At 42.9% G+C, this 24,140-nt stretch overlaps 2 protein-coding genes across 3 annotated transcripts in view; one reads left to right on the forward strand and one right to left on the reverse strand.

Moving 5' to 3' along the window:
* Mia3 (MIA SH3 domain ER export factor 3) overlaps positions 1 to 3,718 on the reverse strand; it is a 40,760-nt gene extending 37,042 nt beyond the window's left edge. The window contains exon 1 of the mRNA XM_051186485.1: positions 3,544 to 3,718. Coding sequence (XP_051042442.1) covers positions 3,544 to 3,676 — 133 coding nt within the window. The 5' untranslated portion in view covers positions 3,677 to 3,718. The remainder of the gene's footprint in view (positions 1 to 3,543) is intronic.
* Positions 3,719 to 23,208: 19,490 nt separating this feature from the next.
* Taf1a (TATA-box binding protein associated factor, RNA polymerase I subunit A) overlaps positions 23,209 to 24,140 on the forward strand; it is a 32,216-nt gene continuing 31,284 nt past the window's right edge. For both annotated transcript variants that reach the window (XM_051186497.1, XM_051186498.1), the window contains exon 1: positions 23,209 to 23,368. In XM_051186497.1, coding sequence (XP_051042454.1) covers positions 23,245 to 23,368 — 124 coding nt within the window. In that variant the 5' untranslated portion in view covers positions 23,209 to 23,244. The remainder of the gene's footprint in view (positions 23,369 to 24,140) is intronic.

Consider the following 24,140-nt stretch of genomic DNA (forward strand, 5'->3'; position numbering starts at 1 on the left):
AAACTTTTAAACTTTTTTGGTAGCCAAGGATGGCCCAGAACTCCCGATCCTCCTGCTTGACCTCTCCAGTGCTGGGATTGCTGGCACATGCCAGAGCTCAAAGCCAGGATTTTGTGCATGTGAGGCCTTAGAAATTTTTCAGGAAGTGTTAAGAATCCCATTGCAAACAATAATCAGGCTTGCCCAGTACTCTTCTGGAATTGATTTCAGTTCTCATGCCCCGAGTGTCTAAACCCCTAGAGCTTCATTGCTCTAAGTCACATCATCTGCTATAATCAGACGAAGGAGTTTGTACTTTTCTCTCTGGCTGTCTGAGAAACCAAAAACAACGTGTTGGTCCCCACAGATGGCTGCTCTAAGAGTCAACCCTTTGTTTCCCTCTTGAATCTTCTAGCATCCACTACTGGCTTCTGCTGTTTCATAATCATGAAAGGCTTCATTTTGTGGATGTGTAATAGCAGGTACAGGTGCTGACTGGTTTAAACATAGCTAACTATGGGGATAACAGGGAGCCAGAAAGAACTCCTAGGAACCCCCAAGGGGTCAATTAACCTGAACCAACCACTAACAGGCGCTACCTGTAAAAGGTTGCAACTGCCCCTGTGCAGCAGTAAACACTGTCAATGTCATTTGTGGATAAGTTGTCTCTGCTCGGTATCTGGATGAATTAACAAGAAGGCATGTTATCACACACTATTAGGAAGCCAATCAATCACAAGGCAATGTTTTCTAAGCAAATAACGTTGATGTGTCAGCATTAAGGTTTTTAGCCAGGCCTGGTGGTATAGACCTGTAATTCCAGTATTTAGGAGGCTGAGATAGAAGGATAAGCTCAAGGCCTGACTGCAGTAGAGAGGGAATTAGACGCCAGCCTAGGTAACTTAGTATGAAGATGACTATAGCTGTAACTCAATATTAGAATGCCTGCATGGTGTAGACAGGGCCCTGGGTTCAGTCCCCCAATATTGCACAAAAACAAACAAACCAAAAAAACCCACAAATTGGCAAACCCAAAAAAGCTTTCAAACCATTTTTTCTAGAATCAAAATCAAAGATGGTCCAAACAAAACTATGAGACTAGGTTAGAAGTTATTTTGTCGCTTAAAATGCAGAACTATGGCCAGACATGGTGGTAGATAGCTTCAATCCCAGCACTGAAGAGAAAGAGGCAGGTAAGATCCTGTGAGTTCCAGGCCAGCCAGGGCTACATAGTGAGACCCTGTCCCAAACAAATAAATATAAATACAGACCTTCAGCCACTAGAAATATTAATTACTATTTGTTTGGTTGGTTTTTTTTGTTGTTGTTGTTGGTGGTGGTGGTGGTTGTTTGTTTTTCAAGACAGGGTTTCTCTGTGTAGTTTTGTAGACCAGGCTGTCCTTGAACTCACAGAGATCCACCTGCCTTTGCCTCCCGAGTGCTGGGATTAAAGGCATGCACCACCACTGACAGGTGAAGCAGTATTTTTTTTAAGAACTATTTTTGTGTGCATTGGTGTTTTGCCTGCTTACATGTCTGTGTAAGGGTGTCAGCTCTCCTGGAACTGGAATTACAGACAGTTGTGAGCTGCCATGTGGGTGATGGGAATTGAACCTCGGTCCTCTAGGAGAGCAGCCAGTGCTGTCAACTCCTGAGCCATCTCTCCAGCCCAGAAGCAGTATTTTGTCAAATGAAATTAACTGTGCATTAAAGGTCAGAGGCATGGAAGTGATGGAAATTGCACTTTGTCCAAAAAGCCAATTAGCAATAGTATACAAACACGTTTTAAAATACATATTCCAGGGACAAGCATACAGATTTGGAGGGTATAACTGGGTGTTGGTTTTTAAAGCCAGATGGAACTGAGCAAGAAGTCAGACTGAAGAGACTTGGGGCTAGAAATTCTACTCCAATTGGAACAGCACTGTTTCTGGTACCCTCCTTAGACTCTTGGTGATGTATGGTAATATGTCAAGGACAGCCTATGTCTTTATATATTGCTTATTATTTATGAATGACATACACATTGTGTGACACCTTTCCTGACACCTCCCACAACTAAGCACTCCCTACCAGGCAACACAGACCTGGGCTGTGCTTCTGCCATTGCCTGTTGTGTCTGGTTACATTTGTCTGGGCACGGGCCACTTCTCAAGCTATATTCCAGCCTGGAACTCTTCCAATGACAAGTCCCAGTGCTAAAGCAGCACCTGTGATACTGTCCTCCTGAGTTCTGATGGACTTGGGTGAGACAATGTTTAATGGCAAAAAACAGAAAACACTTGGCAATATTCAATGGCAAAGTGGCAAACGCTGCTTTGTTAATAGAAAAATGAAAGGGAAAATTCACAATGGTGGCTCCATCTTTATTTACAGGGTTTATTTACACTGGCCCTGGGCTACCTTCTAGGACCTAGAATCTGGGTGATATCAACTGCAGGTACCCACTTTGTTTTTCCTTTAATGGTATTGATGCAAATACTTTAATGGAATTATGCAATTTGTTTTTTTTTCATAAAGCCAACTGGACTATAAATGGCTAACATGCAGTTGTCTTACACTTTTAGGAGGAATAATTTTCTATATGTGCTGCTTGTGGTTTATGAAGGACATCGATAGTTTGTTACATGGTTGTTGAAAACCAAACTGGAAACCTTATGAATTATTCTGGGCAGGAATGGGTTCCAGCAGCATAAGGAACTAAGGAAAAGGCTGGACTGACTCCTGAGACCTCTGGGGTATTTATTATCACCATTATAGCAATAAACGCATTCTAATCCTAACCTTCCCCACGGCCCACCTCCAACCCCAGGCACCTCCAACCTAGGACCAGGGCGCAACTGCGCACACAGGAGAAAGCTGCGGTTCTCAGGTGGTGACAGGTGCGCTCCTTGTCCTCTTTTAAGAGCAAAACATTTTGACCTTCCCGCAGTCCTACTTGGCAACTGGCAGGACGCTTCTATGCAAGAGACAGGACCGAGGCAGAGAACCGGGGAGACCTCGGAATATACTACGTTCCTGGCTTCGGGGCTCATCCCAAACCTAAACTCCAGTTCCTCCTGTTCTAAAGGTGATGCGAGCTAGTTCCAATGCAGCAGGGAGGGCGAAGAGGCAGCACCGGGGTGCCTTCTGAAGGAACCCCGCTGTCAATCAGTCACTGGGATTGCACCCCAGATCCCTAAGCGAGTGGATCTCGGTCTTCCATGGACCCAGGACCTTTGGCTGCACCACCGAGCGTTCAGGATGCGGGGGCGCGCCACCCCATCACTCCAGGAGCCCAGGCGGAGATCGGGGACCGGGAAGCAGGGAGTTGACTCCGGGAAACACGGCTGGGTCTGCGGCACCCCCCAACCAGGTCAGAGCAGCAGGGAGCAAACCCCGGCAACAAGTGGCAGGCGTGGCCCCCACGGCAGGGCCACCAAGGCGATCGCCGAGCAGAGTGTACCGGCGTGGGCTCCGCGGGCCTGAGACCCCCTAGGCCAGGTGCGAGCTGTGGGACTTCCACCCGCGTGGCCATCGCGGCCACCCGGGAACCCGACCCCCTCCCCACCACCCCACACTCACTGCTGCACTCTTCGTCAGCGCACACTTTGAAGTCCGAGAAGCGCCGACTGGTGCTGGATTCCGGCTGCCCGGGGCCCCACCAGTGCGGCCCGAGCAGAAGCAGCCAGAGGAGCAGCCCCGGCGGCGCAGCCATGTTGTGGCCACCGCGGGCGCGGGTGACGCGGAGGCCGCTGGCGGGCGGGGGCGGGGGCGGGGCAGGAGCAGGCGGAGCCGGGGGAGGCGCCCGGGAGGCTGGAAGCGACACGTCAGCAGGGGCTGAGCGCCGCCTAATGCTGAATGACTTGGAGGCGGCAGTGGCGTCCCTCCCGTACTGCTGCCTTGGCAACCGTCACCAGGATCTTCCCCTCGCCCAATCGCCGGCTTCGGTACCGCCACCCTCACAAACGACCCTCCGCGTCACCCGGTTCGTCACTTCGCGTCTCTGCGCCATTCCAACAGCTTCGAATTTCTGGTCCATGCTAAACACTTCTTCCCTCTTCCCTCTTCATCACTTCTTCCGACTACCGTTCTTAGTTTTGAACCACCGAGTCCCACACACACAGGACTGGCCACAATAAACAACTAATGCATGCACAGCCCCCGCCCCGGTATACGCTCACTTCAGACTCCACGGGGTTGTTTGGGGCCCCATCACATGATCCTCTTATGTTTTAGTGGGACAGTGGATGAGACGGTAAATTAGAAAGTGGCATCCTTTAAGGTGAGAGTTAGTGGGCAGTGATCTTCTGCCCAAGATCCCGAGATTCCTGTCTCTGTCCGTAATGGAAGAAGTCATTTAGTCTTACACGGGTTGTATTTCCAAGTCTCACTATCTGCTTTGCCAACACTGTAGGCCAGACCAGCTTCTTAGCTCACGAATGGCCCTCCTGTGACCAATGGCTACAGTAGCCAGGGTTCCTCTCCTCAAACCTTCCCACAACTCCGCATTTCCACGTAACGTGCAAAGGCTTTACCACAAACCACACTGCCTCTCTTGTCTTTTGCTGGCATCCGTCCCAACATCTGTTAGGCTCACTCAAACACAGCTAGCCCACTCCTTCCTTGGTGTATTTATGCTTGCACTTACTTTCTCCCTCCCTACAATAATTTCTCACATAGTCCCCCCCCCCCAGGTACCTCTTACTCCATCCTGCCTCTGTAACAGTGCATTATCATACATGAGACTTCCCCTGATGCCCCTGCCCCACCTCAGCTCACCCTAGCCCCCCACAGAGAAACCTTCCCAGGACAGTTAAGCTCATCACCTTGCTTAATTTTCTTTAGTGCGTTTACCACATACCTCATGTTTGTTTCTCTTATTTGACTGTCCACGACCCAACACCAAATGGCTCCCATGGAGCCGGAAGATTTATTTATTTATTTTGTATGTGTGTGGTGTTGGAGATAGGGCATGCTCAGCAAGAGCTACCTACACACAAGCTCTAGTTTGTTTTCTTCGTTCCTATTAGGTACCTAGTGAAATGTATGCAACATTAGCCAGGCAGGAAGTATAGGCGGGGAGCAGTTACCAGAGAGAGATACCATGTAGCCATCAAAGGAGTAACAACATGCTGGAGCATTATGGGTAAGCCACAGTCTCGTGGCAATACATAGTTTAATAGAAATGGATTAAAAATTAAGAGAGAGCTAGCCAATAAGAAGCCTGAGCCATCAGCCAAATAATTTATAATCAATGCCTCTGTGTGTTTATTTGGGTCTAAATGGCTGCAGGACCAGGTGAGACAGAAACTGTCTTCAGATGGCGCCCAGAATGGATACTGGCTAATCATCATTTATTCATCAACCAATAAGAAACATATTTACAGCATACAGGAGGACACCACCCCCATCATCTAACAAAGGGGAAGATAACTTCTAGCCTATTTTGCTTCTTTTTTTTTTTAATCTTTTATTGGAGTCATTGGCAGAATAACCTAAACCACTTCCTTAATCATCTTTATGTACTGTCTTAACCACCTGTATCTTTTAGGTTAACTCTGAAGGTCCAGTTAAATCATAATCTAACTAGTCATAATTGCTCTTATAAAAATCAGCTTCATATCTTGGCAGTGGTACACTCTTTTAATCCTAGCACTCAGGAAGTAGGTGGATCTCTGTGAATTCAAGGCCAGCCTGGTCTACAGAGTAAGTTCCAGGACAAGCTCCAAAGCTACACAGAGAAACCCTCAGGGGAAAAAACAAAAAACAAAAAACTTTATGATCTCCAAGTAAATTGCCCAGTGAGGAGTGGGATTTTCCCAAGAAACCATCACACTATACCAGTGGGACCCTTTCATGTAGTAACCACACCAGGCCAGATACAGCAGGAGCAGGGCAGTAGGAAGCAGGAGGAAGCAGAGAAGAAGCCAAGGGCTTTCTGGGAGTGATTCTCTCGGGACTTTGTTTCTCGGGGATGCACCAAGCATAGTTTTGCTGTCCACTGGGCTATGTTCCATAAGCTCCATTGGTGTCTGCAGCTCCTCTGACATGGCCACTGGCAAAAAAAAAAGTTTGTGAGTTTAGGTTTGGCCAAAAAAGAAATTGAAATTATAAAATGCACTAACTCTGAAAGACATGGGTCAGTACATTGGATTTAATCAAAATGGAAATTTCTACTCTGACTTCTGTATTCAGTGAATGGAAATGCAAGGGTAAATCAAACAGGAGAAAGTGTTTGTAAAGCATGTCTATAAAGGAATTAGGGCTCTCTCCCAACTGAATCCTCTCCCAGCCAATTAGAAAAGTGAGCAAAACCAATGTATATACAGCAGCTATACACAAAGAAGGTACCCAGCAGTGTAAACCACTGGTGAGATGCATCGCTAAGTCACATGCTTACACATACACTGGAGTGGTACAATTAAAAGGTTTGATGATGACAAGTGTTGACAAAGATGGAGACAGAAGTCTCATTGAGCTGCTAACTAGAAAGTGAATGGTGCAACCAACAGTATGAGCTATCAGAAACCAGCTTGGAGATTTCTTTGGATATAAAACACACCAACTACCAATCATTCTTTACTACAGAGAAAGGAAGCAAAAGGTTTGTACACAAATGGTCTTGGTGACTTTGCTTGAAGCAGTAAAAACAAGCAAAACAAACAAAACCACAAGCAAACATGTTCATCAGTTAACAATTAGGTGACATATTTTTGGAAAGTGACTGAAAAAAATGATGGGTTACTGAGACTAGCAGTACAGGACATGTGGAGTACAATAAGCTAGACAAAATACCTACCTCAAACTTCTACTTACATGAAGTGCTACAGAATTCAGCAGCTCAATAGTTGGCTGGTAGCAGGGCAGGAAGGTCAGGTGTAGTAGTTTGAAGGAGACATGTCCCCCATAGGCTCGTGTATATGAACACTTGGTCACCACCAGCTGGTGGCACTGTTTCAGGAGGTTTTGGAACCTTTAGGTGCAGCCTGGCTGGAGGAAGCATGTCCATGAGGGTGGGATTTGAAAGTTTATAGCTTCCTAACTACTACTAGTTTGTTATCTATGTCCTGGGTGTCATTGTGATAATGAACAGCTTCCTGCCCCAGCTACCATAGCCTTGCCTTCCCTCTACTACAAACTCCCACTCTGGAAGTGCAAGCTAGGGTAAACTCATTCTTGGATGAATTGCTTTTTGTCACCACAACAAGTAGTAACGAATATACTAGATAAGGAAGGGGTGGGTGCAAGGAGATAGGGAGGTGTGTCTCCCTTTCCATGGTGTGCTGATTCCATCTATGACTATCTAGACATACATAAGTAAACAATTCAAATTAAATACAATTGATACCTAAATAACATTGGAAATAATCAGATAGGGGAAATGCATACTATTAAATAGAAATAGTCACATTCATTTCTATTTCTATAAGTTGGACCAACTCTGTGGAAATCTGTTACAAAGACAAAATTCAAATAAAATGTAGTTCAGGGTGGTGGCTCGTGACCATGATTCCCACAATCAGGAGTCAGAGGCAGAAGGATTGCTGTGAATTTGAGGGTAACCTGAACTACATAGGGCTGCATATCAAAGCCCTGTCATAAAACAAAACAAAAGCTACTATCTTTAGAAGTCTGAGTTATATTCTACTGGAAAAAAAAAACCCTACAAACTACAGTGTAAAAATACAGTTGAAAAGGGAAGTGTCTCTTCACTGAGTCTTACAAATGGTTTCTCATAAGCCTTTCAAACTGACCAGTTTGTACTATGAGGAAACCTACACTTCTAACATGAAAAAATGTCCACATTGAGGTGCTTCTTGCCCTGCAGTCACCAACCAGTGTAAGCCACTTTGTTGCCCAGTGAAAAAGATTCACATGTCTTCCTAGCAGGAGAATGTGTAAAAAAAAAAAGAATAGCCTCTTTTATATTAAATGCAACACACATTCTCTGCAGGGACCCTGGATTAATTCTCAAGCCCAAGTCTTCAGATAGCACAGTTTAGGGGGACAAAGCAAAAAGGCATTGGTGTGAGAACTGACTGAAACAGACCTTCACTGAAGGGGCGTTGGGTTGTTTCTGTTATATTCTCCCACCCTTCTCTGCCCTTTGCCATTTTGCCATTTTGAGACTGGGAAAATTCCATCTGCTGACCCAAAAGGCCACCTTCCTGTTCCATATCTTTATGTTTCATTCCTTTCCTACTCATAGTGTCCTCCTCCTCGACCTACAGATCAGAGGTTCTTCGTATTACACACCCTTGGATTTTAGTTTAGGGGTTTTGTTTTTGTCTTGTTTTTAAGCTGTCAGTAAAGCACTGACATCTTTTGATAATTTCATAATATATATATATATATATGTATGTATGTGTGTGTGTGTGTGTATGTGTGTGTGTGTATCACATATACACATATACATGACATATGTATGTGCACATATATATGACAGAGCTATTTCTGGCCTTCTGTTGTTTGTATTCTCTTTAAATTTTTTTGAGATTTGTTTATATTTATTCTATGTACATGGGTATATTGCCAGCAATATGTCTGTACCCCACATGTATACAGGGCCCACAGGAGCGGGAAGAGGGAGTCAGACCCTTAGAATTGCAGTTATAAATGGTTGTGAGAGGCTATGTGGAGGTTGGGAATCGAACCCTGTGTCTTCTGGAAGAGCAGTCAGTGCTCTTAATCACTGAGCCATTTCTCCAGCCCTCTCTTCTTTCTCTCTCTCTTTTTCTTTTTTTGAAACAGGGTTTTATACATTGCTGTGGATTATGCTCATTGTTAATAGAAAATTGATTGACCAGATAGCAGGGAAAGGGAAGATTGGCTTAGACAGTCTGAAATGATGGAGGAGGAAGGGCGGAGTCAGGAGAGTTTGGTGAGATGCCAACCAGTGTCTTAGATGTAAGAGTTAGATACTAACAAGCCTGAGCTATTGGTCAAGCATTTATAAGTACTATTAAGCCTCTGAGTCGGGTATTTAGGACCAGGCAGTCAGGACAGGAAATGTCTGATTGTAGAATGTCCCATGCTGGCCTTGAACTTGCTAAGAAACTGAGATAGAAAATAATTCCAGTTTTAAGCACTTATTTTTGTTTTACCTTTTTGATTAATTTCTTTCTTTCTGTCTGTCTTTTAAAGCACTTATACTTAATCTGCAGCAAAGAGACACAATACAGGGAACAAAATGCCATTAAGTAAACCATCTCATGAAAGTTTAAAATAAAAATCATTCCAGGCTCCATGAGGATCAGGCACCCACTGAGGCTAAAGCACAGTAGAACCATACAGTAGAAAAAAACAGGGCACAGGCTAAGAGAGGGCAGGCAGGAGAGAAATGAATGATGGGAACAGGTTTGCGGTGACTGTCTGCTGGCCCGTGATGCAAAGAGAGGAGGCCGTGGAAATTCACATGAACCCCGTGTGTGCTGAGACCCCACCAGTGCACATTTCACTCCTCCTGCATGTTCGGTTTGTTGAAAACAAAACAAAACAAAACAAAAAAACAAAACAAAAAAAAAAAACGTCTGAAAAATACACCTCCTGACATGGAAGCGCTTTCACAAGACAGAGTCTTGCAGAATGCCCTTTATTCTAGTCTATCAGAATGCCTTTCTGTTAACAGATCAAAAGCTATTCTCTTACACAACAGGACTGGTCTACACTATTGACTAATCTAACAGCCCAAAGCGCCACACAGGGCTGGAGAAATGGCTTAGCATTTAGGAGCACACATTGCTGTCTCAGAGAACCTGAGTTCAGTTCCTAGCAACCCATGTGTTGGGTGACTCACAACTACCTGTACTTTAGCTACAAGGCATCCAACACTCTTTTCTGGCCTCCACAGGTGCCTGCACACATATGCACAAACCCACACACAGACATGTAAGCAGATTCACAAAATCAAAATTATTTGCTAAAAACATCAAAAGTACCACACTTCATTTAGGAAGACTGGAAAAAATGTCTTGTTTTTCATTCATTCATTTATTTAGAGACAGGGTTTCTCTACATAACCCTGGCTGTGCTTGAACTCACTCAGTAGATCAGGCTGGCCTGGAACTCATGGAGATTCCCCTGCCTCTGCCTCCCAAGTGCTGGGATTAAAGGCAGAAAGCAACGTGTTTAAAGGAAAGTAAGGAGACTTCATTCAAATACAGCAAAGGTGTGTACACAGTGATGGGAGACAAACTGGGTAGAGAGGAGGGGACAGATTATGAATGACTTTGAAGCCAACACAAGAATTTAGACTTAGCAGAAACATAGAGAACTATGGAGCTTTAAGTGAAGGAATTCAATGACAAAGGTGGATATAAGAGAACTTCCTTCCCAGAGTAACAGAGAACAGGGGTTTGTGTTGGGCATGGCCAATTGGGCTAACGCCCCCTCCGCCCCCAGCTAAGAAAGCCTTGCCACTGTGCACTTTCTACTGGGAGTGACTCAAATACAAGGCCACATTTCCTGCCAGCATGTACTATTTGTTCAGCTCTGACAAATATTATTCTACTTTCTACCATACAAAGAAAGAAACACAAACATCTGCTGTTGCCACTAATACACTGTTGAATATATGGGTTCCTGTTTCCGGTTGGGCTGAATTTACTTTGGCACAATTTTCCTTGAAGTGAAATATTTAGTGTTTTGCAACAAATGCAGTACAGATTTTAGGGTGTGGCCTGTGCATCTCAGTCTCCACAGGGCAGACCACTTGGCTTTGTCCACTTTATTTTCAGATATGAAATGCTTCCTTGGCAGAGCAGCAGGAGCAGAGCATGTAGCCAGGGAAGGCCTGGCCCAGCCAGCCCAAGGTCTGAACTAGACCCCTGGGGGCCTGAAGAAGAAGTCAGTTAACCATACCGAGCCATTAATTTTTCTAAGTCTCAGATTCTTTATAAAATTGTGGCCAAGGTTAGACATTTACAGTGATTTTTAAGAGACAAATAGAGCTGCCTGTTAGTGTTAATTAGATAACTAGCCAGTGAAATCCCAGACTTCTACAGCCCATGGAGTTGGTAGACACTGCAATGGGCCTTGGCAAACAGTGACTTGATGAACAAAACATGTTTGGACGGTGCTACCCCAGAAAATGTTCTCATTCAGAGACCAGGAATGTCTTCCCAAGCTTGCTGGGAAGATCAAAGACACTTTGTGAAGAAGACCCCAAGATCCAAGGAGAATAAAACATTTTTTAAAAAGGATTATTTTTAATCAAGTGTATGTTTGTCTGTCTCTCTGTGTGAGTATGTGCACATGAATCTGTGAGTCTAGGCCATCGGATTCCTTGGAGCTGGAGTTATAGGAAGTTGTGAGCCCCCTGATATAGGTGCTGAGAACTGAGCTCTTGTCTTTGACAAAATCAGTTAGTGCTCTTAATTGCTGAACCATCTCTCCAACCCTGAGAAAAGAGGATTTTTAAGGCAGTGTACAGCCACAAGTGACTGACACAAAGGAACAAAGCAAATATCTGGAGGTGTTTGCATTTCAGCTGGTGCATGCACACAGAATTATAAACAGGAACATAAATACCCGTATATGAAGACTGAATAATAAGTGGCTATGTATGGTGGAGTTTTCGGTGACTAGTGTGAAAGTCCAGTCCTGTCTCAGCCCCCATGGAATGTGAAATGGTGGGGAATACCTGCAGGGATGGTGAGTGACAGCAAGAGAGGCTTTATATGCAAACAGCTACTTCCCTTGTTTCTGACCCCCCAGAATAGCATGTCCAATAGAAATACACTAATATAATTTAAAATCTTTAGAATTCATATGTTAAAAAATTTAAAGGTTGTTTTCCTCACAAGGCTTAGATATGCTTACTGCCTATATAAAAATGATTTGCCATTTTATTCCCATCATGATTTTTAACTATAATCCAAGGTTAAAAAGTAGAATCTTTATTTTTCTATTTAGACAAACTTGAAACTACAGAAGGAGCCCATTCCTGTAACTAAACACTGATTTAATGAAGGTGTAATCAATACAGGGAAATATGGTAATTTCTTGAAGAAGAAGAAGAAAGTAAAATATAAGTTAAAAACTATTTTCTAGAGTTTTCAGCTTTGGCCAATGGAAGATATCCCTAGTGTAACAGACACCACTAGATCACTTCACCTGGTCCATGTAAGTTTCAGGTTTTATTTCTTTTAAAAAATGTTTTGATTATTGTTACATGTATGCACACACATACATCAACTTTGGGGAGTTTGTTCTCTCCTTCCCCTATGGATTCCAGGGATCAAACTCAAGTTATTAGGTTTTTTTTAACCTATCTTATTGGCCCTCATATTTGTTTTCCTAAGGATTATAACACTGTAGAAATTTGTATAGTAATTTTTAATGAGTTCTCTGTACTATCATGAGACAATTCCTTCCTTTCCAGCCTCCCTTCTCCCCTCCCTCCATTTCCCATCTTTTTTCTTTTGCCATGTAGATGAGCTTGTTCATATCAAGCTTGAAGGAATTTTCTGTCCTCTGTTAATTCATTTCAAGCATGGGTGACACACGGGCAGAACTATGCCACTGAAAAGCTATCTCCAGCATGGACAGACTCATGAAGTTGGAGCCTTGGAGCTCTCCACACACCTTGCAGGCATCTCACTAGGTTGGAAAGCCTCCTCTGGGCCTCTCCATCCACCCGAATTACTTTCTGTATCTTAAAAGCCTCTCTCTAGGAAGGCATGTTTCCCCCTGAAGGAAATCTCCTGGCAGCATATCGTCAGGTGCCTTCTTTTTCAGGAGATTGGCTTGTCCTCTCCGTTAATGACTGTGCTATGGTACTAATGGATGGAAATGAGGCTGGGTATGGTGGCACACACTTTTAATCTCAGCAATGAGGCAGAGGTAGAGGCAGGTAGATCTCTGTTGAGTTCCATACCAGCAGTTGTAGGCCAGACAAGGCTACGTACTGAGAGCCTATCTCAAAAAAAAGTAATTTAAGAAGTAAATATGAGATAACTTTTCAAGGATTATGCACTCTGAACCACCAATAGGTTAATGTAGTTTTTCTACAACTTGTCCTCATGTGGATCAGGGTGTAAGAACAAAGTACATCTTGCCAGGAGGTGGTAGCACATGCCTATAAATAATCCTAGCACTCAGGATGCAGAGGCAAGCAGATCTCTGTGATTTCAAGGCCAGCCTAGTATACAGAGTGAGTTACAGGACAGCCAGAGCTCTGTTACACAGAGAAATCCTGTCTTGAAAACAAACAAACAAACAAACAAAAAAGCAGATTAAACATATTTAAATATGGCCATAGCACTAGAATTGATGATTAAAAATTAACTCTAGGGACTGGAGAGGTGGCTCAGCAGTTAAGAGTTCATAGTGTTCTTGCAGAGGACCCATGTCAGGCAGCTTGCAACCACCAATAACTCCAATTCCAGGGGATATGAGAACTTCTTCTGACCTCTTTGGGAACTCCATTCATGTGTACATTCACACACAGAGACACACATAATTACACATAAAATCTTTTTTAAAGTTAACACTAACACCATGAATTCTTTTTGCAAATTTATTAAAACAAACAAAGTGGCAGGTGGTAGTTGCACAGGGCTGAGGCAGGTGGATTTCTGTGAGTTCGGGGCCAGCCTTGTCTACAAAGCAAGTTCCAGGACAGTCAGAGCTGTTACACAGAGAAACACTGTCTTGAAAAAACCAACCAACGATATGAACAAACAAACAAAGCTTGATATTGTGTTTTAGGGTTTAAATACATTTAGCCAAACTTTCATGAATCTATATCACCTTAAGATACTTTCATATACTAGGTAATTGTGAGGTCATACAAAACTACAAGGTTTTCTCCCATTTACAAAACATTCTTACATAGTGAGATAGTCCTTCTATGGCACTGACCACGCCCGTTGGGGGGGGGGGTAGAGCCATGGGCTACTACCAGGCTGTTTTCAGAACTATAGCTCTGTAGTAGAGTTTAAAGTCAGGGATGATGATACCTCCTGAAGTCCTTTTATTGTACAGGGTTGTTTTGTTTTGGCTACCCTGGGTCTTTTGTTTTTCCATATAAAGTTGATTACTATCTTTTCAAGGTCAGTGAAGAATTATGGTGGGATTTTAATGGGGATTGCATTGAATCTGTAGATTGCTTTTGGGAAGATTGCCATTTTTACTGTTTATCCTACCTATCCAAGAGCATGGGAGATCTTTACATTTTCTGGTATCTTCTTTAATTTCTTTCCTTAGAGCCACAAAGTTCTTATTATATAGGTCTTTCACTTGTTTGGTAAGCATTACCCCAAGATACTTTATGTTGTTTGTGGTTATTATAAAGGGTGATGTCTCTCTGATTTCTCTCTCAGCCTCTTTATCGTCTGAATAAAGTAGGGCTACTGATTTTTCTTGTATCCTGCTAGTTTGCTGAAGGTGTTTATCAGCTGTAGGAGTTCCCTGGTAGAGTTTATTGGTTCCCTTATGTAAACTATCATATCATCTGCAAATAGAGACAGTTTGACTTCTTCCTTTCCAATTTGGATCCCCTTGATCTCCTTTTGTTGTCTTATAGCTTTAGCTAGAACTTCAAGTATGATATTGAAGAGATATGGAGAGAGAGGACAGCCTTATCTTGTTCCTCATTTTACAGGAATTGCCTTAAACTTCTCTCCATTCAGTTTGATGTTGGCAGTTGGTTTGCTGTATATTGCTCTTATTATGTTTAGGTATGTTCCTGTTATCCCTGATCTCTCCAAGACCTTTATCATGAAAGGGTGTTGAATTTTGTCGAAGGCTTTTTCAGCATCTAGGGAGATGATCATATATTTTTTCTTTTTCAGTTTGTTTATATGGTGAGTCACGCTGATAGATTTTTGTTTGTTAAACCGTCCCTGCAACCCAGGGATAAAGCCTTCTTGGTCATGGTGGATGATTTCTGTGATGTATTCTTGAATTTGGTCTGCCAGTATTTTATTGAGTATTTTTGCATCGATGTTTATCTGGGATATTGGTCTGTAGTTTTCTTTCTTAGTTGTGTCTTTGTGAGGCTTGGGTACTGAGGTGATTGTGACCTTGTAGAAAGAGTTTGGTAATGAGCCTTCTGTTTCTATTGTGTGGAACAATTTGAGGAGTATCGGTATTAGCTTTTCCTTGAATTTCTGGTAGAATTCTGCACTGAAGCCATCTGGCCCTGGGCTTTTTTTGGTTGGAAGGCTTTCGATGACTGCTTCTATTTCATTGCGGGTTATAGGTCTATTTAAGTTGTTTGTCTATTCTTGAATTAATTTTGGTGATAGTTATCCAGAAATTTGTTCATTTCCTTTGAATTTTCAATTTTTGTGGAATATAGATTTTCAAAGTATGACCTGAAAATTGTCTGGATTTCCTCTGTGTCTGTTATTATGTTCCCCTTTTCATTTCTGATTTTGTTAATTGGCATGTTCTCTCTCTGCTTTTTCATTAGTTTGGATAAAGGTTTGTCTATTTTGTTGATTTTCTCAAAAAAACTCTTTGTTGCATTGATTTTTTTGTATTGTTTTCCTGGTTTCTATTTTGTTGATTTTAGCCCTCAAGTTGATTATTTCCTGGCGTCTACTCCTCTGGGCTCAGTTTGCTTCTTTTTGTTCTAAGGCTTTCAGTTGTACTGTTAATTCTCTAATGTGACTATCCTCTGCTTTCTTCATATGGGCAATGAACTTCCCTTGTAACACTGCTTTCAAGGAGTCCCATAAGTTCGGGTATGTTGTGTTCTCATTCTCGTTGAATTTTAGGAAGTCCCTAATTTCTTTATTTCTTCCTTGACCCAGGTGTGGTGCAATTGCACATTGTTCAGTTTCCATGAGTTTGCAGGTTTTGTGCGATTTGTGTTGTTGTTGAATTCCAATTTTAAAGCAGGGTGGTCTGTTAAGATACAGGGGACTATTCCAATTCTCTTGTATCTGTTGAGGTTTGTTATGCCACCCAGTATGTGGTCGATTTTAGAAAAGGTTCCATGTGGAGCAGAGAAGAAGGTATATTCTTTTGTGTTTGGATGGAATATTCTATAGATGTCTGTTAAACCCAGTTGAGACATAACTTCTGTTAGTTCTTTTGTTTCTTTGTTGAGTTTCTGATTGGTGTTCCTGTCTAGTGTTGAGAGTGGTGTGTTGAAGTCTCCCACTATAAGTGTGTGAGGTTTTATGTGAGCTTTGAGTTTTAGTAGCGTTTCTTTTATGAATGTGGGTGCCTTTGTATTTGGGGCATAGAAGTTCAGAACTGAGACTTTGTGTGCGATGAATATGAAATGACCGTCTTCATCTCTTTTGATTAATTTTGGTTTGAAGTCTAACTTGTTAGATATTAGGATAGACACACCTGCTTGCTTCTTGGTTCCATTTGATTGGAAGATCTTTTCTCAGCCCTTTACCCCGAGGTAATGTCTATCTTTGAAGATTAGATATGTTTCTTGTATGCAGGAGAAGGATGGATTCTGTCTTCGTATCCATTCTGTTAGTCTGTTTCATTTCATAGGTGAGTTAAGACCTTTAATGTTGAAGGTGAGTAAGGACCATTGATTGTCGATGCTTGTTTGTTTTAGATTTGTTTTTGGCAGTGGTATTGTGAATTTATTTGTCCTGCTTTACCCTTGGTTTCTGGTGTAGTTGGATTATCTGTTGCCTACATCTTTGTGGGCGTAGTTACCTTCCTTGGGTTGGAGTTTTCCTTCCTATACTTTCTGTAGGGCTGGATTTGTAGATACGTATTGGGAAAATCTGGTTTTGTCATTAAATATCTTGTTTTTTCCATCTATCATGATTGAGAGTTTTGCTGGGTAGCCTGGGCTGGCATCTGTGGTCTCTTAGTACTTGTAGGACATCTATCCAGGACCTTCTGGCCTTGAGGGTTTCCATGGAGAAATCAGGTGTAATTTTGATAGGTCTGCCTTTATATGTTACCTGTCCTTTTTCCTTTGCTGCTCTTAATAGTCTTTCTTTATTCTGTATGCTATGTGTTTTGATTATTATAAGTCAAGGGGTCTTTTTTCTTTGGTCCAGCCTATTTGGGGTTCAGTATGCTTCTTGTACTTTCATGGGCATGTCCTTCTTCAGATTGGGAAAGTTTTCCTCGATGATTTTGTTGAATATGCTTTCGGCACCTTTGAGCTGGTCTTCCTCACCTTCCTCTATGCCTATTATTCTTAGGTTTGGCCTTTTCACAGTGTCCCACATTTCCTGGATTGTTTGTGTTAAGGATTTGTTGGATTTACGATTTTCTTTGGTTGATGTATCTATTTCCTCTGGTTTATCTTCTGCGCCTGAGATTCTCTCTTCCATCACTTGAATTCTCTTGGTTATGCTTGCGTCTGTAGTTCCCAATCTTTTGCTCAGTTTTTGTATTTCCAGCATTCCTTCGGTTTGTGTTGCCTTTATTTTCTCTATTTCAGTTTTCAAGTTTGAACCATTTCCTTCACCTGCTTAAATGTTTTTTTCTTGGCTTTCTGTACTTTCTTTACTTTTCTTAAGAAATTTGTTTATTTCTTCCACTTTTTTGTTTGTTTTTTCTTCCATTTTGTTAAGGGATTTTCTCACATCTTCTTTGAGGGACTCTATTTTTTATCACGATAATTTTTAAGTCGTTCCTTTCTGTTTCTTCTTCTTTGTTGTTGTGTTCCGGTCCCGTTAGTGTAGATTCCATAGATTCTGGTGGTGTCATGCTTGTCTTTCTGTTGTTAGCTGTTTTCTTGTATTGCCGTCTTCCCATAACTTCTTCCAGTAGGTATTGGTGGGGTCTCTCCCTCTCTCTATGGTTCTTCCCTTGTGGGCTTATGTCGGTCAGGGGTTCAATGTCTGTAGCTCTGGGTGGTCCAAGCTCTCTAGGAGGTCTCTTCACAGGCAGGGGCCCGGCGATGGGGTCAGCAATGAGGCTCCAGCAGAAGACTGGCGATGGGGGTCAAAGATCCCGAAGGCTGGGACTCTGGATGTTTCTTGCGCCTATAGGCAGATCTAGCCTGGGCCTGGCATTCTCCAGCTGAGGCCTCTTTAGCAGAGGCCCTGCTTTGGGGGTCAAGGATCCTGCTGACAGGAAATCAGAGTCATCCAGCAGAGATAGGCGGATCTCTGGGAGGGGCCCTGGGCTCCAGTATAGGACTAGCGGTGGGGGTCGGAGACCAGGCAAGTGGAAATTACGGGTGGTCCCGCGTGAATATGCAGGTCTCCTGTGTTCAGAGCCGCCCCCAGAAGTTCCCCGAAGTTGTCTGGACTGTTGGCTCCACCCTTTGTCCCAGTGCTCAACCAGAGCAGTGGGACAGTGGGCAGGGTAGGGCCTCCAGTCATGTATCTCATGTATCTTAAACTTGTTGACCGGAGTCCTCTTTCACAAGTGTGAAGTGTGCCAGAAGTGTAATGCATCTTAAAGCCCAGGGTTATAATTGCTATAGTACCACCTTTTTAACTTCCTTATGTTCCTAGTACTGAGGTACTGAATGATGCTTGTGCATTCTTTACAGTGCTAATATGCCAAGAATTCTTTATTCATCCACCCCCTCTCTCTAGAAGGCTAGCCTGGGCTTCTTTCCATCGTGGCTTGGGGTACCAGACCAGCAGGGAAAAAGTTGTGCCTTTTAGAGAAGTCTTTCCCTAAGTCTCAGCCTAGTGTAGGATCCTCACCCATGTAGTTCAGGGAAGCTATAGTTGTATAAAAATTTTCTCTACACTACCATGCAAGATAGCTTTGCTTTTTTATGCTTCTATTTCTGCCACATTCTCTTTTAACCCATACTATTACGATGTAGTGTAGTTTATTTGTTTTTTCAATTGCTTGATTATGTGAAGCTTGCTTTTTCTCCCTATAGAAAAGGTTCATGGGAATAATATTTTCTGAGACATCTCAGAAGGTTTTAGAAAATGTAGTTCATCACCATTATTAAGTTGCTCCTTTAGAGAAAAGCAACTGTGAGGTTATTTTCCTGTTCTTTGTTAAATACATTCTTCTAGGTTTGAGTCTACAGAGCTTTTGTGCATGCTTCTTCTCAACACATTTTCATTCAGAATTGTACTTGGGAAAGACAAGTGATAGGTAAAGAATATAAAGACAATGGATTTCCTCACATTTATATCTTAATGTCAAGAGAAGTTTGAAAACTTTGACATCAGACCACCACCACTCTTTTTTGAGACAGGGTTTCTCTTTGTATCTGTGGATATTCTGGGACACACTCTGTAGACCAGGGTGGCCTCAAATCACAGAAAACCAACTGTCCCTGCCTCCTAAATGCTGGGATTAAAGCTTGACCACCGAAGATAGTTTCCTCTACTTTTGTGAGCATGAAGGAACACACAGACAAAATAAAAAGTCAGGTGATTCATTTCAATGAAACAAGCTTCCAGATGACAAGTTAATCACTGTCTTAGTGTATATGACATCATCCTTTAATTTGGATTTGCCTGTAGTTTAACAAGTACAGGTTTAAAGGCAAGGCATGGTGGCACATGTCCTTAACCCCAGCACCTGAGAGACAGGCAGAATTCTATGAGTTCTATATATCTCTGAGTCTAGGTCAGCCTTAACTACATAATGTGTTCCAGAATAGCTAAGGCTATGTAGAGACTTGGTCTCAGAAAATCCAAAATAAAGCAAAACAAAAACAGCAACAACAAAAATAGCAGGTTTAAGTTGACAGTGGTGGCACACATCTTTGATTCCAGCACTCCAGAGGCAGAGGCAGAGGCAGAGGCAGGCGGATCTATGTGAGTTTGAGCCTGAAAGAGCTAGTTCCAGGACAGGCTCCAAAGCTACACAGAGAAACCCCCTCTCAAAAAAAAAAAAAACAACCAGCCAATCAACCAACCAAACAAAAACAAAACAACTACCACCACCAAAACAAAACAGGCTTAAGGGCAAAGACTAATGATACAAAAACAGTATTAAAAACTTTTCTTCAGTGCCTATGGCTACTGTATTGTTAATGAAGAAAACATAGAATAAAATATCGGTTGCATTAAAAAAAATACCCTCTATGTACACTCTTTTTATAGCCCTGCTAATTTCCATAGAACTCCGATTCTATTCTCAAGCAGTAAATTCAGAGCTTAGGGGGAATCCATTCCATCGTTTATCATCAATGAAACACACTTTGGGCCTGCAACAAGAACCACAGAAATGCACCCTGACCCTGAAACCAGTGCCAAAGAAACACACTTTGTCCCTGGAATCAGAGCCAGAGAAAGAAATTCACCCTGGCTCTAAAATTAGAGCCAAAAGGCTGAAAAAGGACCAGTGAAAGAGACACACCTTGGCTCTGAAACCTAGCCATATCTGACCCTAAACCTATGCAGAAAACCAACCAATCCTTGGACAGGAAATCTAACCAATCCCCATCCTGGAAAAATCCCTATATAAAACCCTGAGTTCAGCTTGTGACTGTTTGGGCAGAGGACAGCCATTCTCCTGGATTCTTCCCTCCATTAAATCTCTTGAATGAGGTTTCGGTGAGACCTTCCTTTGCTTGAGCAGAGTTGACCCTGGGCGGAGCAGAGCAGAGTACAGCAGGGATGTAACATTTTTTTTTCCAGGAAACCTTCTTTTGATTAAGCAAAATTGTTACACTCTGGTCTCTGGCAGACTGGAGCCAAAGTGTAACAGCTGTAACAACTTCACCAACTTCACCACAACCAGCTGAGATGATACACCCGCAGCAGGGCTGTAAGCTGCTATGCTTGACTCCGCAGTGCCAGAATACCTTTCCATCTGAGCTGTAACACTCAGTATTCTGTGACTCCCGAGTGCCAGAGTCCATCCCTGTTCAATTCCATCTGAGCCGTCAAAATGCTTACAGTTTCTGCAGTCTTAACTATGAACACAGTTACCTTCCAATGACTCTAAGGTGCCTCCCTTCAGCCTTTAGTCATTAATGCTCGTTCACACCCCTGTAATAACCTGCCCATTAACAGATCAGTCCTAAAAAGAGTATTTTCCATACAACTCTGGCCATTCCTCAGGGTCATCTTTCCTAGCAGCACCCTGGTTCTCACACGACATAACAATTCCACTATCCACCTCTATAATTAATGTATGTCTGTCAATGTCCCTCTTGCAAGTGAACTTCAGGCTGATCCCTAGAACAATTCGCGATATTAAGGGAAAATAGATTCTTGCTCAAACTGTGAAGGAAGCAAGTCACTTAAATCGGATTCTTAAAAAGTGTAATAAAAATAATTTCCAGAGCAGCAATCAGAATCGGCAACGTGCACCCCCTCGCCACACTAGACCCTGGGACAGTAACCTTCCACCTTCTGGCTGGCGCAGACCAACATCAAATCCGGGCCAAACCAGTGGGAAAACGGAAGCTAACATCCACTTCCGGGTCACGATCCGAAGCCTCCACAGAATTGTCGCGGCTTTGCGGGGCTCTCCCCCAGGCCACGCACGAGTGAGGGGCGGGGCTGCTCATGCGCGCTACCGGAATGCCAACTCGGCTGGTGATGCGCAAGCTCGCAGGAGGCGCTCGCCGGCGACTTCCGGGGAGGGTTTTTCGTGGCGGCCGGCAGCGTGCACACGGGCTGAGTGTGGACTGCGCTGCAGCCACCCGCGGGGCCGGTTCTCCTTCCTCCGCTCCCAGTGGAGTTGGGAGAGGTATGGGAGCGCCCCGCTTTTCCCTTCCTCTCTTTGCCCTTGACTTTCTGTAATCTTGGGTTCTGGAAAAGTCACTTACGGGGCACTGTGAGAAGTTTTGGTTACCGTGGCAACCGCCACCGCAGCGGGTTTGAGGACTTGGGGAGGATTTGCGTAGGTCTCTCCGCACGTGGTGGGTCGATTTCACGATCAGGTGTGATTCCATGCTGTTGGGCCGAACCGTCAAGATGGGCTTTCGTTAAAAGGCTCAATCTGGATTGAAGGCGAAGAAGCAATGTTTGAGGCAGCTCTTGTGAGAGGAACAGGCGAGTAATAGCGGTAACCGTCCGTCCACCCAGGTGGATTCGATCCTGTGAGTTATCCACTGACCTCCACACGGCGCGGTGGCTTACCCCGCACAATAAATAAAATGAACTAAAGGAAGAAATCGTTTGTCAGTCAGCAGGCACAAGACCCCGGGTTCCATCTCCTGCGACGCAGGAAACAAGCAAGCAAGGAAGGAAGGAAAAGCAACGCCAGTGCATTAGTTCCAGACAAGTCTGAAGGTGTGCAGAAAAGGGTAGTGCTGTAGGATTGCAAAAAGGAGGGACATTTGGTGGAATTCTGAATCGTAGTACCAGAAGCTTCAGTACTGGATAGGTGCACAGATCAGGGATCTTGAGCATTTTGACAGTTAAATGCAAGCACAATGGCATATGGTTTCTTTTGTAGAGTCGTTTATTTGCCATGGGCCCCTGCCCACCTCCTAATCATTTTTATCACACCAGCTAGTCTGTGTGCTCTGCATTTCTTAGACTCTTGTCTTCACTTCTTTTGGTCAAGTTACAAATTTTGTCTAAGTCCTACAGGTTTTCTTTTGATTTTTTTTTTTTTTTCCTAGACAGGGTTTCTCAGTGTAGCTTTGAGGTCAGTCCTGGAACTCGCTCTATAGACCAGCTGGCTTCAAACTCATAGATCCACCTGCCTCTGCCTCCCAAGTACAGTGACCAAAGGTTTGGGCCACCATTGCCCAGCAAGTCCTACAGTTTTCATTCCTAACTGGGAGAAAATAAGGTCCTGTTGTGATTAAATTAGGTGATTTATAGGCTAAGTATGTAGTTGAGTCCTGGTAAGTATTAGCTACTGCTATTATTGTACTTGTTGTATTATGCATTCTTCAATTTCTTTCTGTAGCTTTAGGTTTTTACTTTGTAATTAAGGATGTCTGGTTTCTTGTATGTTCTTGATTCATAGTTTTACAGTGTTATTTTTATAGATTTTATTCATAGCTTTACAGTATTTATTTTTTTATGGATTTTAAAAACGATTTTTATTTTGTGAGCATGCATGTGAACTGTTATTTTATGAGCATGCATGTGAACTGTTGAGAAGGTCATTGGATGCCCTGGGGCTAGAGTTCCAGAGGATCATGAATTGTTACATGGGTGCTGGGAACCAAACACAGGTCCTCTAGAAAAGCAGCAAGTGCTCTTCATTGCAGAGACATTGCTGGTCCCCCCCCCCTTTAAAAAAAAAAAAAAAGTGGATTTTCAGTTTGGGCTGCTGTTGACTTAAACAGATTCAACGATTCAACATTTACTTGAACTGTCAGATACAATGGGTCATGCTGCTCAGGTGATATTTGCTAGTAGAAAAGATGGCTACTTTTCTGCTCAAGTCAGTTGCCTGCAGATTAACTAATGTACTGAAGCTAACTGATACTCTCAGTTTGGAATAGATATGAGCGATTTTGGTGAAGAATTGACAAAGCTTGCCGAGGGAGAGGATGGCAAGAGGGAATCATCCGTGTTATCTAATCCAGGAATGCATTGCCCATGGCTTCAGGAGCGCATAGAAACTGTAGGTAAGTGGGACTATGTCAAAGCCTTTCACTTTATTGCAAGGAAGTGCTGAGGCCGAACACTGCTACAAAACGAATAACCAAGCCAGACCACTCTTCCTCCCCCATCATTCCATTTTATTTGTTGTTTTTGTTAAGACAGGGTCTTGCTGTTTATCCCTGGCTGGCCTGGAACTCACTTAGTATAGCTTAGGCTGGTCTAGGACTCATGGTTGGTCTTTCCTCAGCCTCCAAGTGCTGGTGTTACAGGTGTGACCCATGATGCCTAATAATCTTACTAAGTTTAGATGGGGGTCTCCCTTTTCTTATAGCTGGAGATAAAAAGGAAATTAGAAGAAATCAGTTCTTGTTTATTTATTTTTTAGATTTTTTTTTGCATTTAAACTAATACAGTCTGTATTGTGATATATATGAATATATATATAATTTATATATATTTATATATTTATTTATATATATATATATATATTTATATATATATTTTAGTTCTCTTTACAGAACACTTGTATTTTTGGCATTGGCAGAGTATTGGGACTTACAGATGAAGAAAATCTGGTCTCATTGAGGAGCACATACATAGGAAATGTTAAGGAAATTTATTTCTGTTGGGTTTGATGGAAGTAATTCCTTTTAGCATTGATGTGGTAGGTTTAAAAGGCATCTTTCTTCATTCTTATTCTAATGTAGATGCAGATAAGGTTTTTAGTGGGTTAACTTTAGGGCTATGTGAAGAAGCAGCAGTCCGCATGCTGCATGTGCCAGACCTTTAGATGCA

This window comes from Phodopus roborovskii, unplaced genomic scaffold (genome assembly GCF_943737965.1).
Source record: "Phodopus roborovskii unplaced genomic scaffold, PHOROB, whole genome shotgun sequence".
NCBI classification, from domain to species: Eukaryota; Metazoa; Chordata; class Mammalia; order Rodentia; family Cricetidae; genus Phodopus; species Phodopus roborovskii.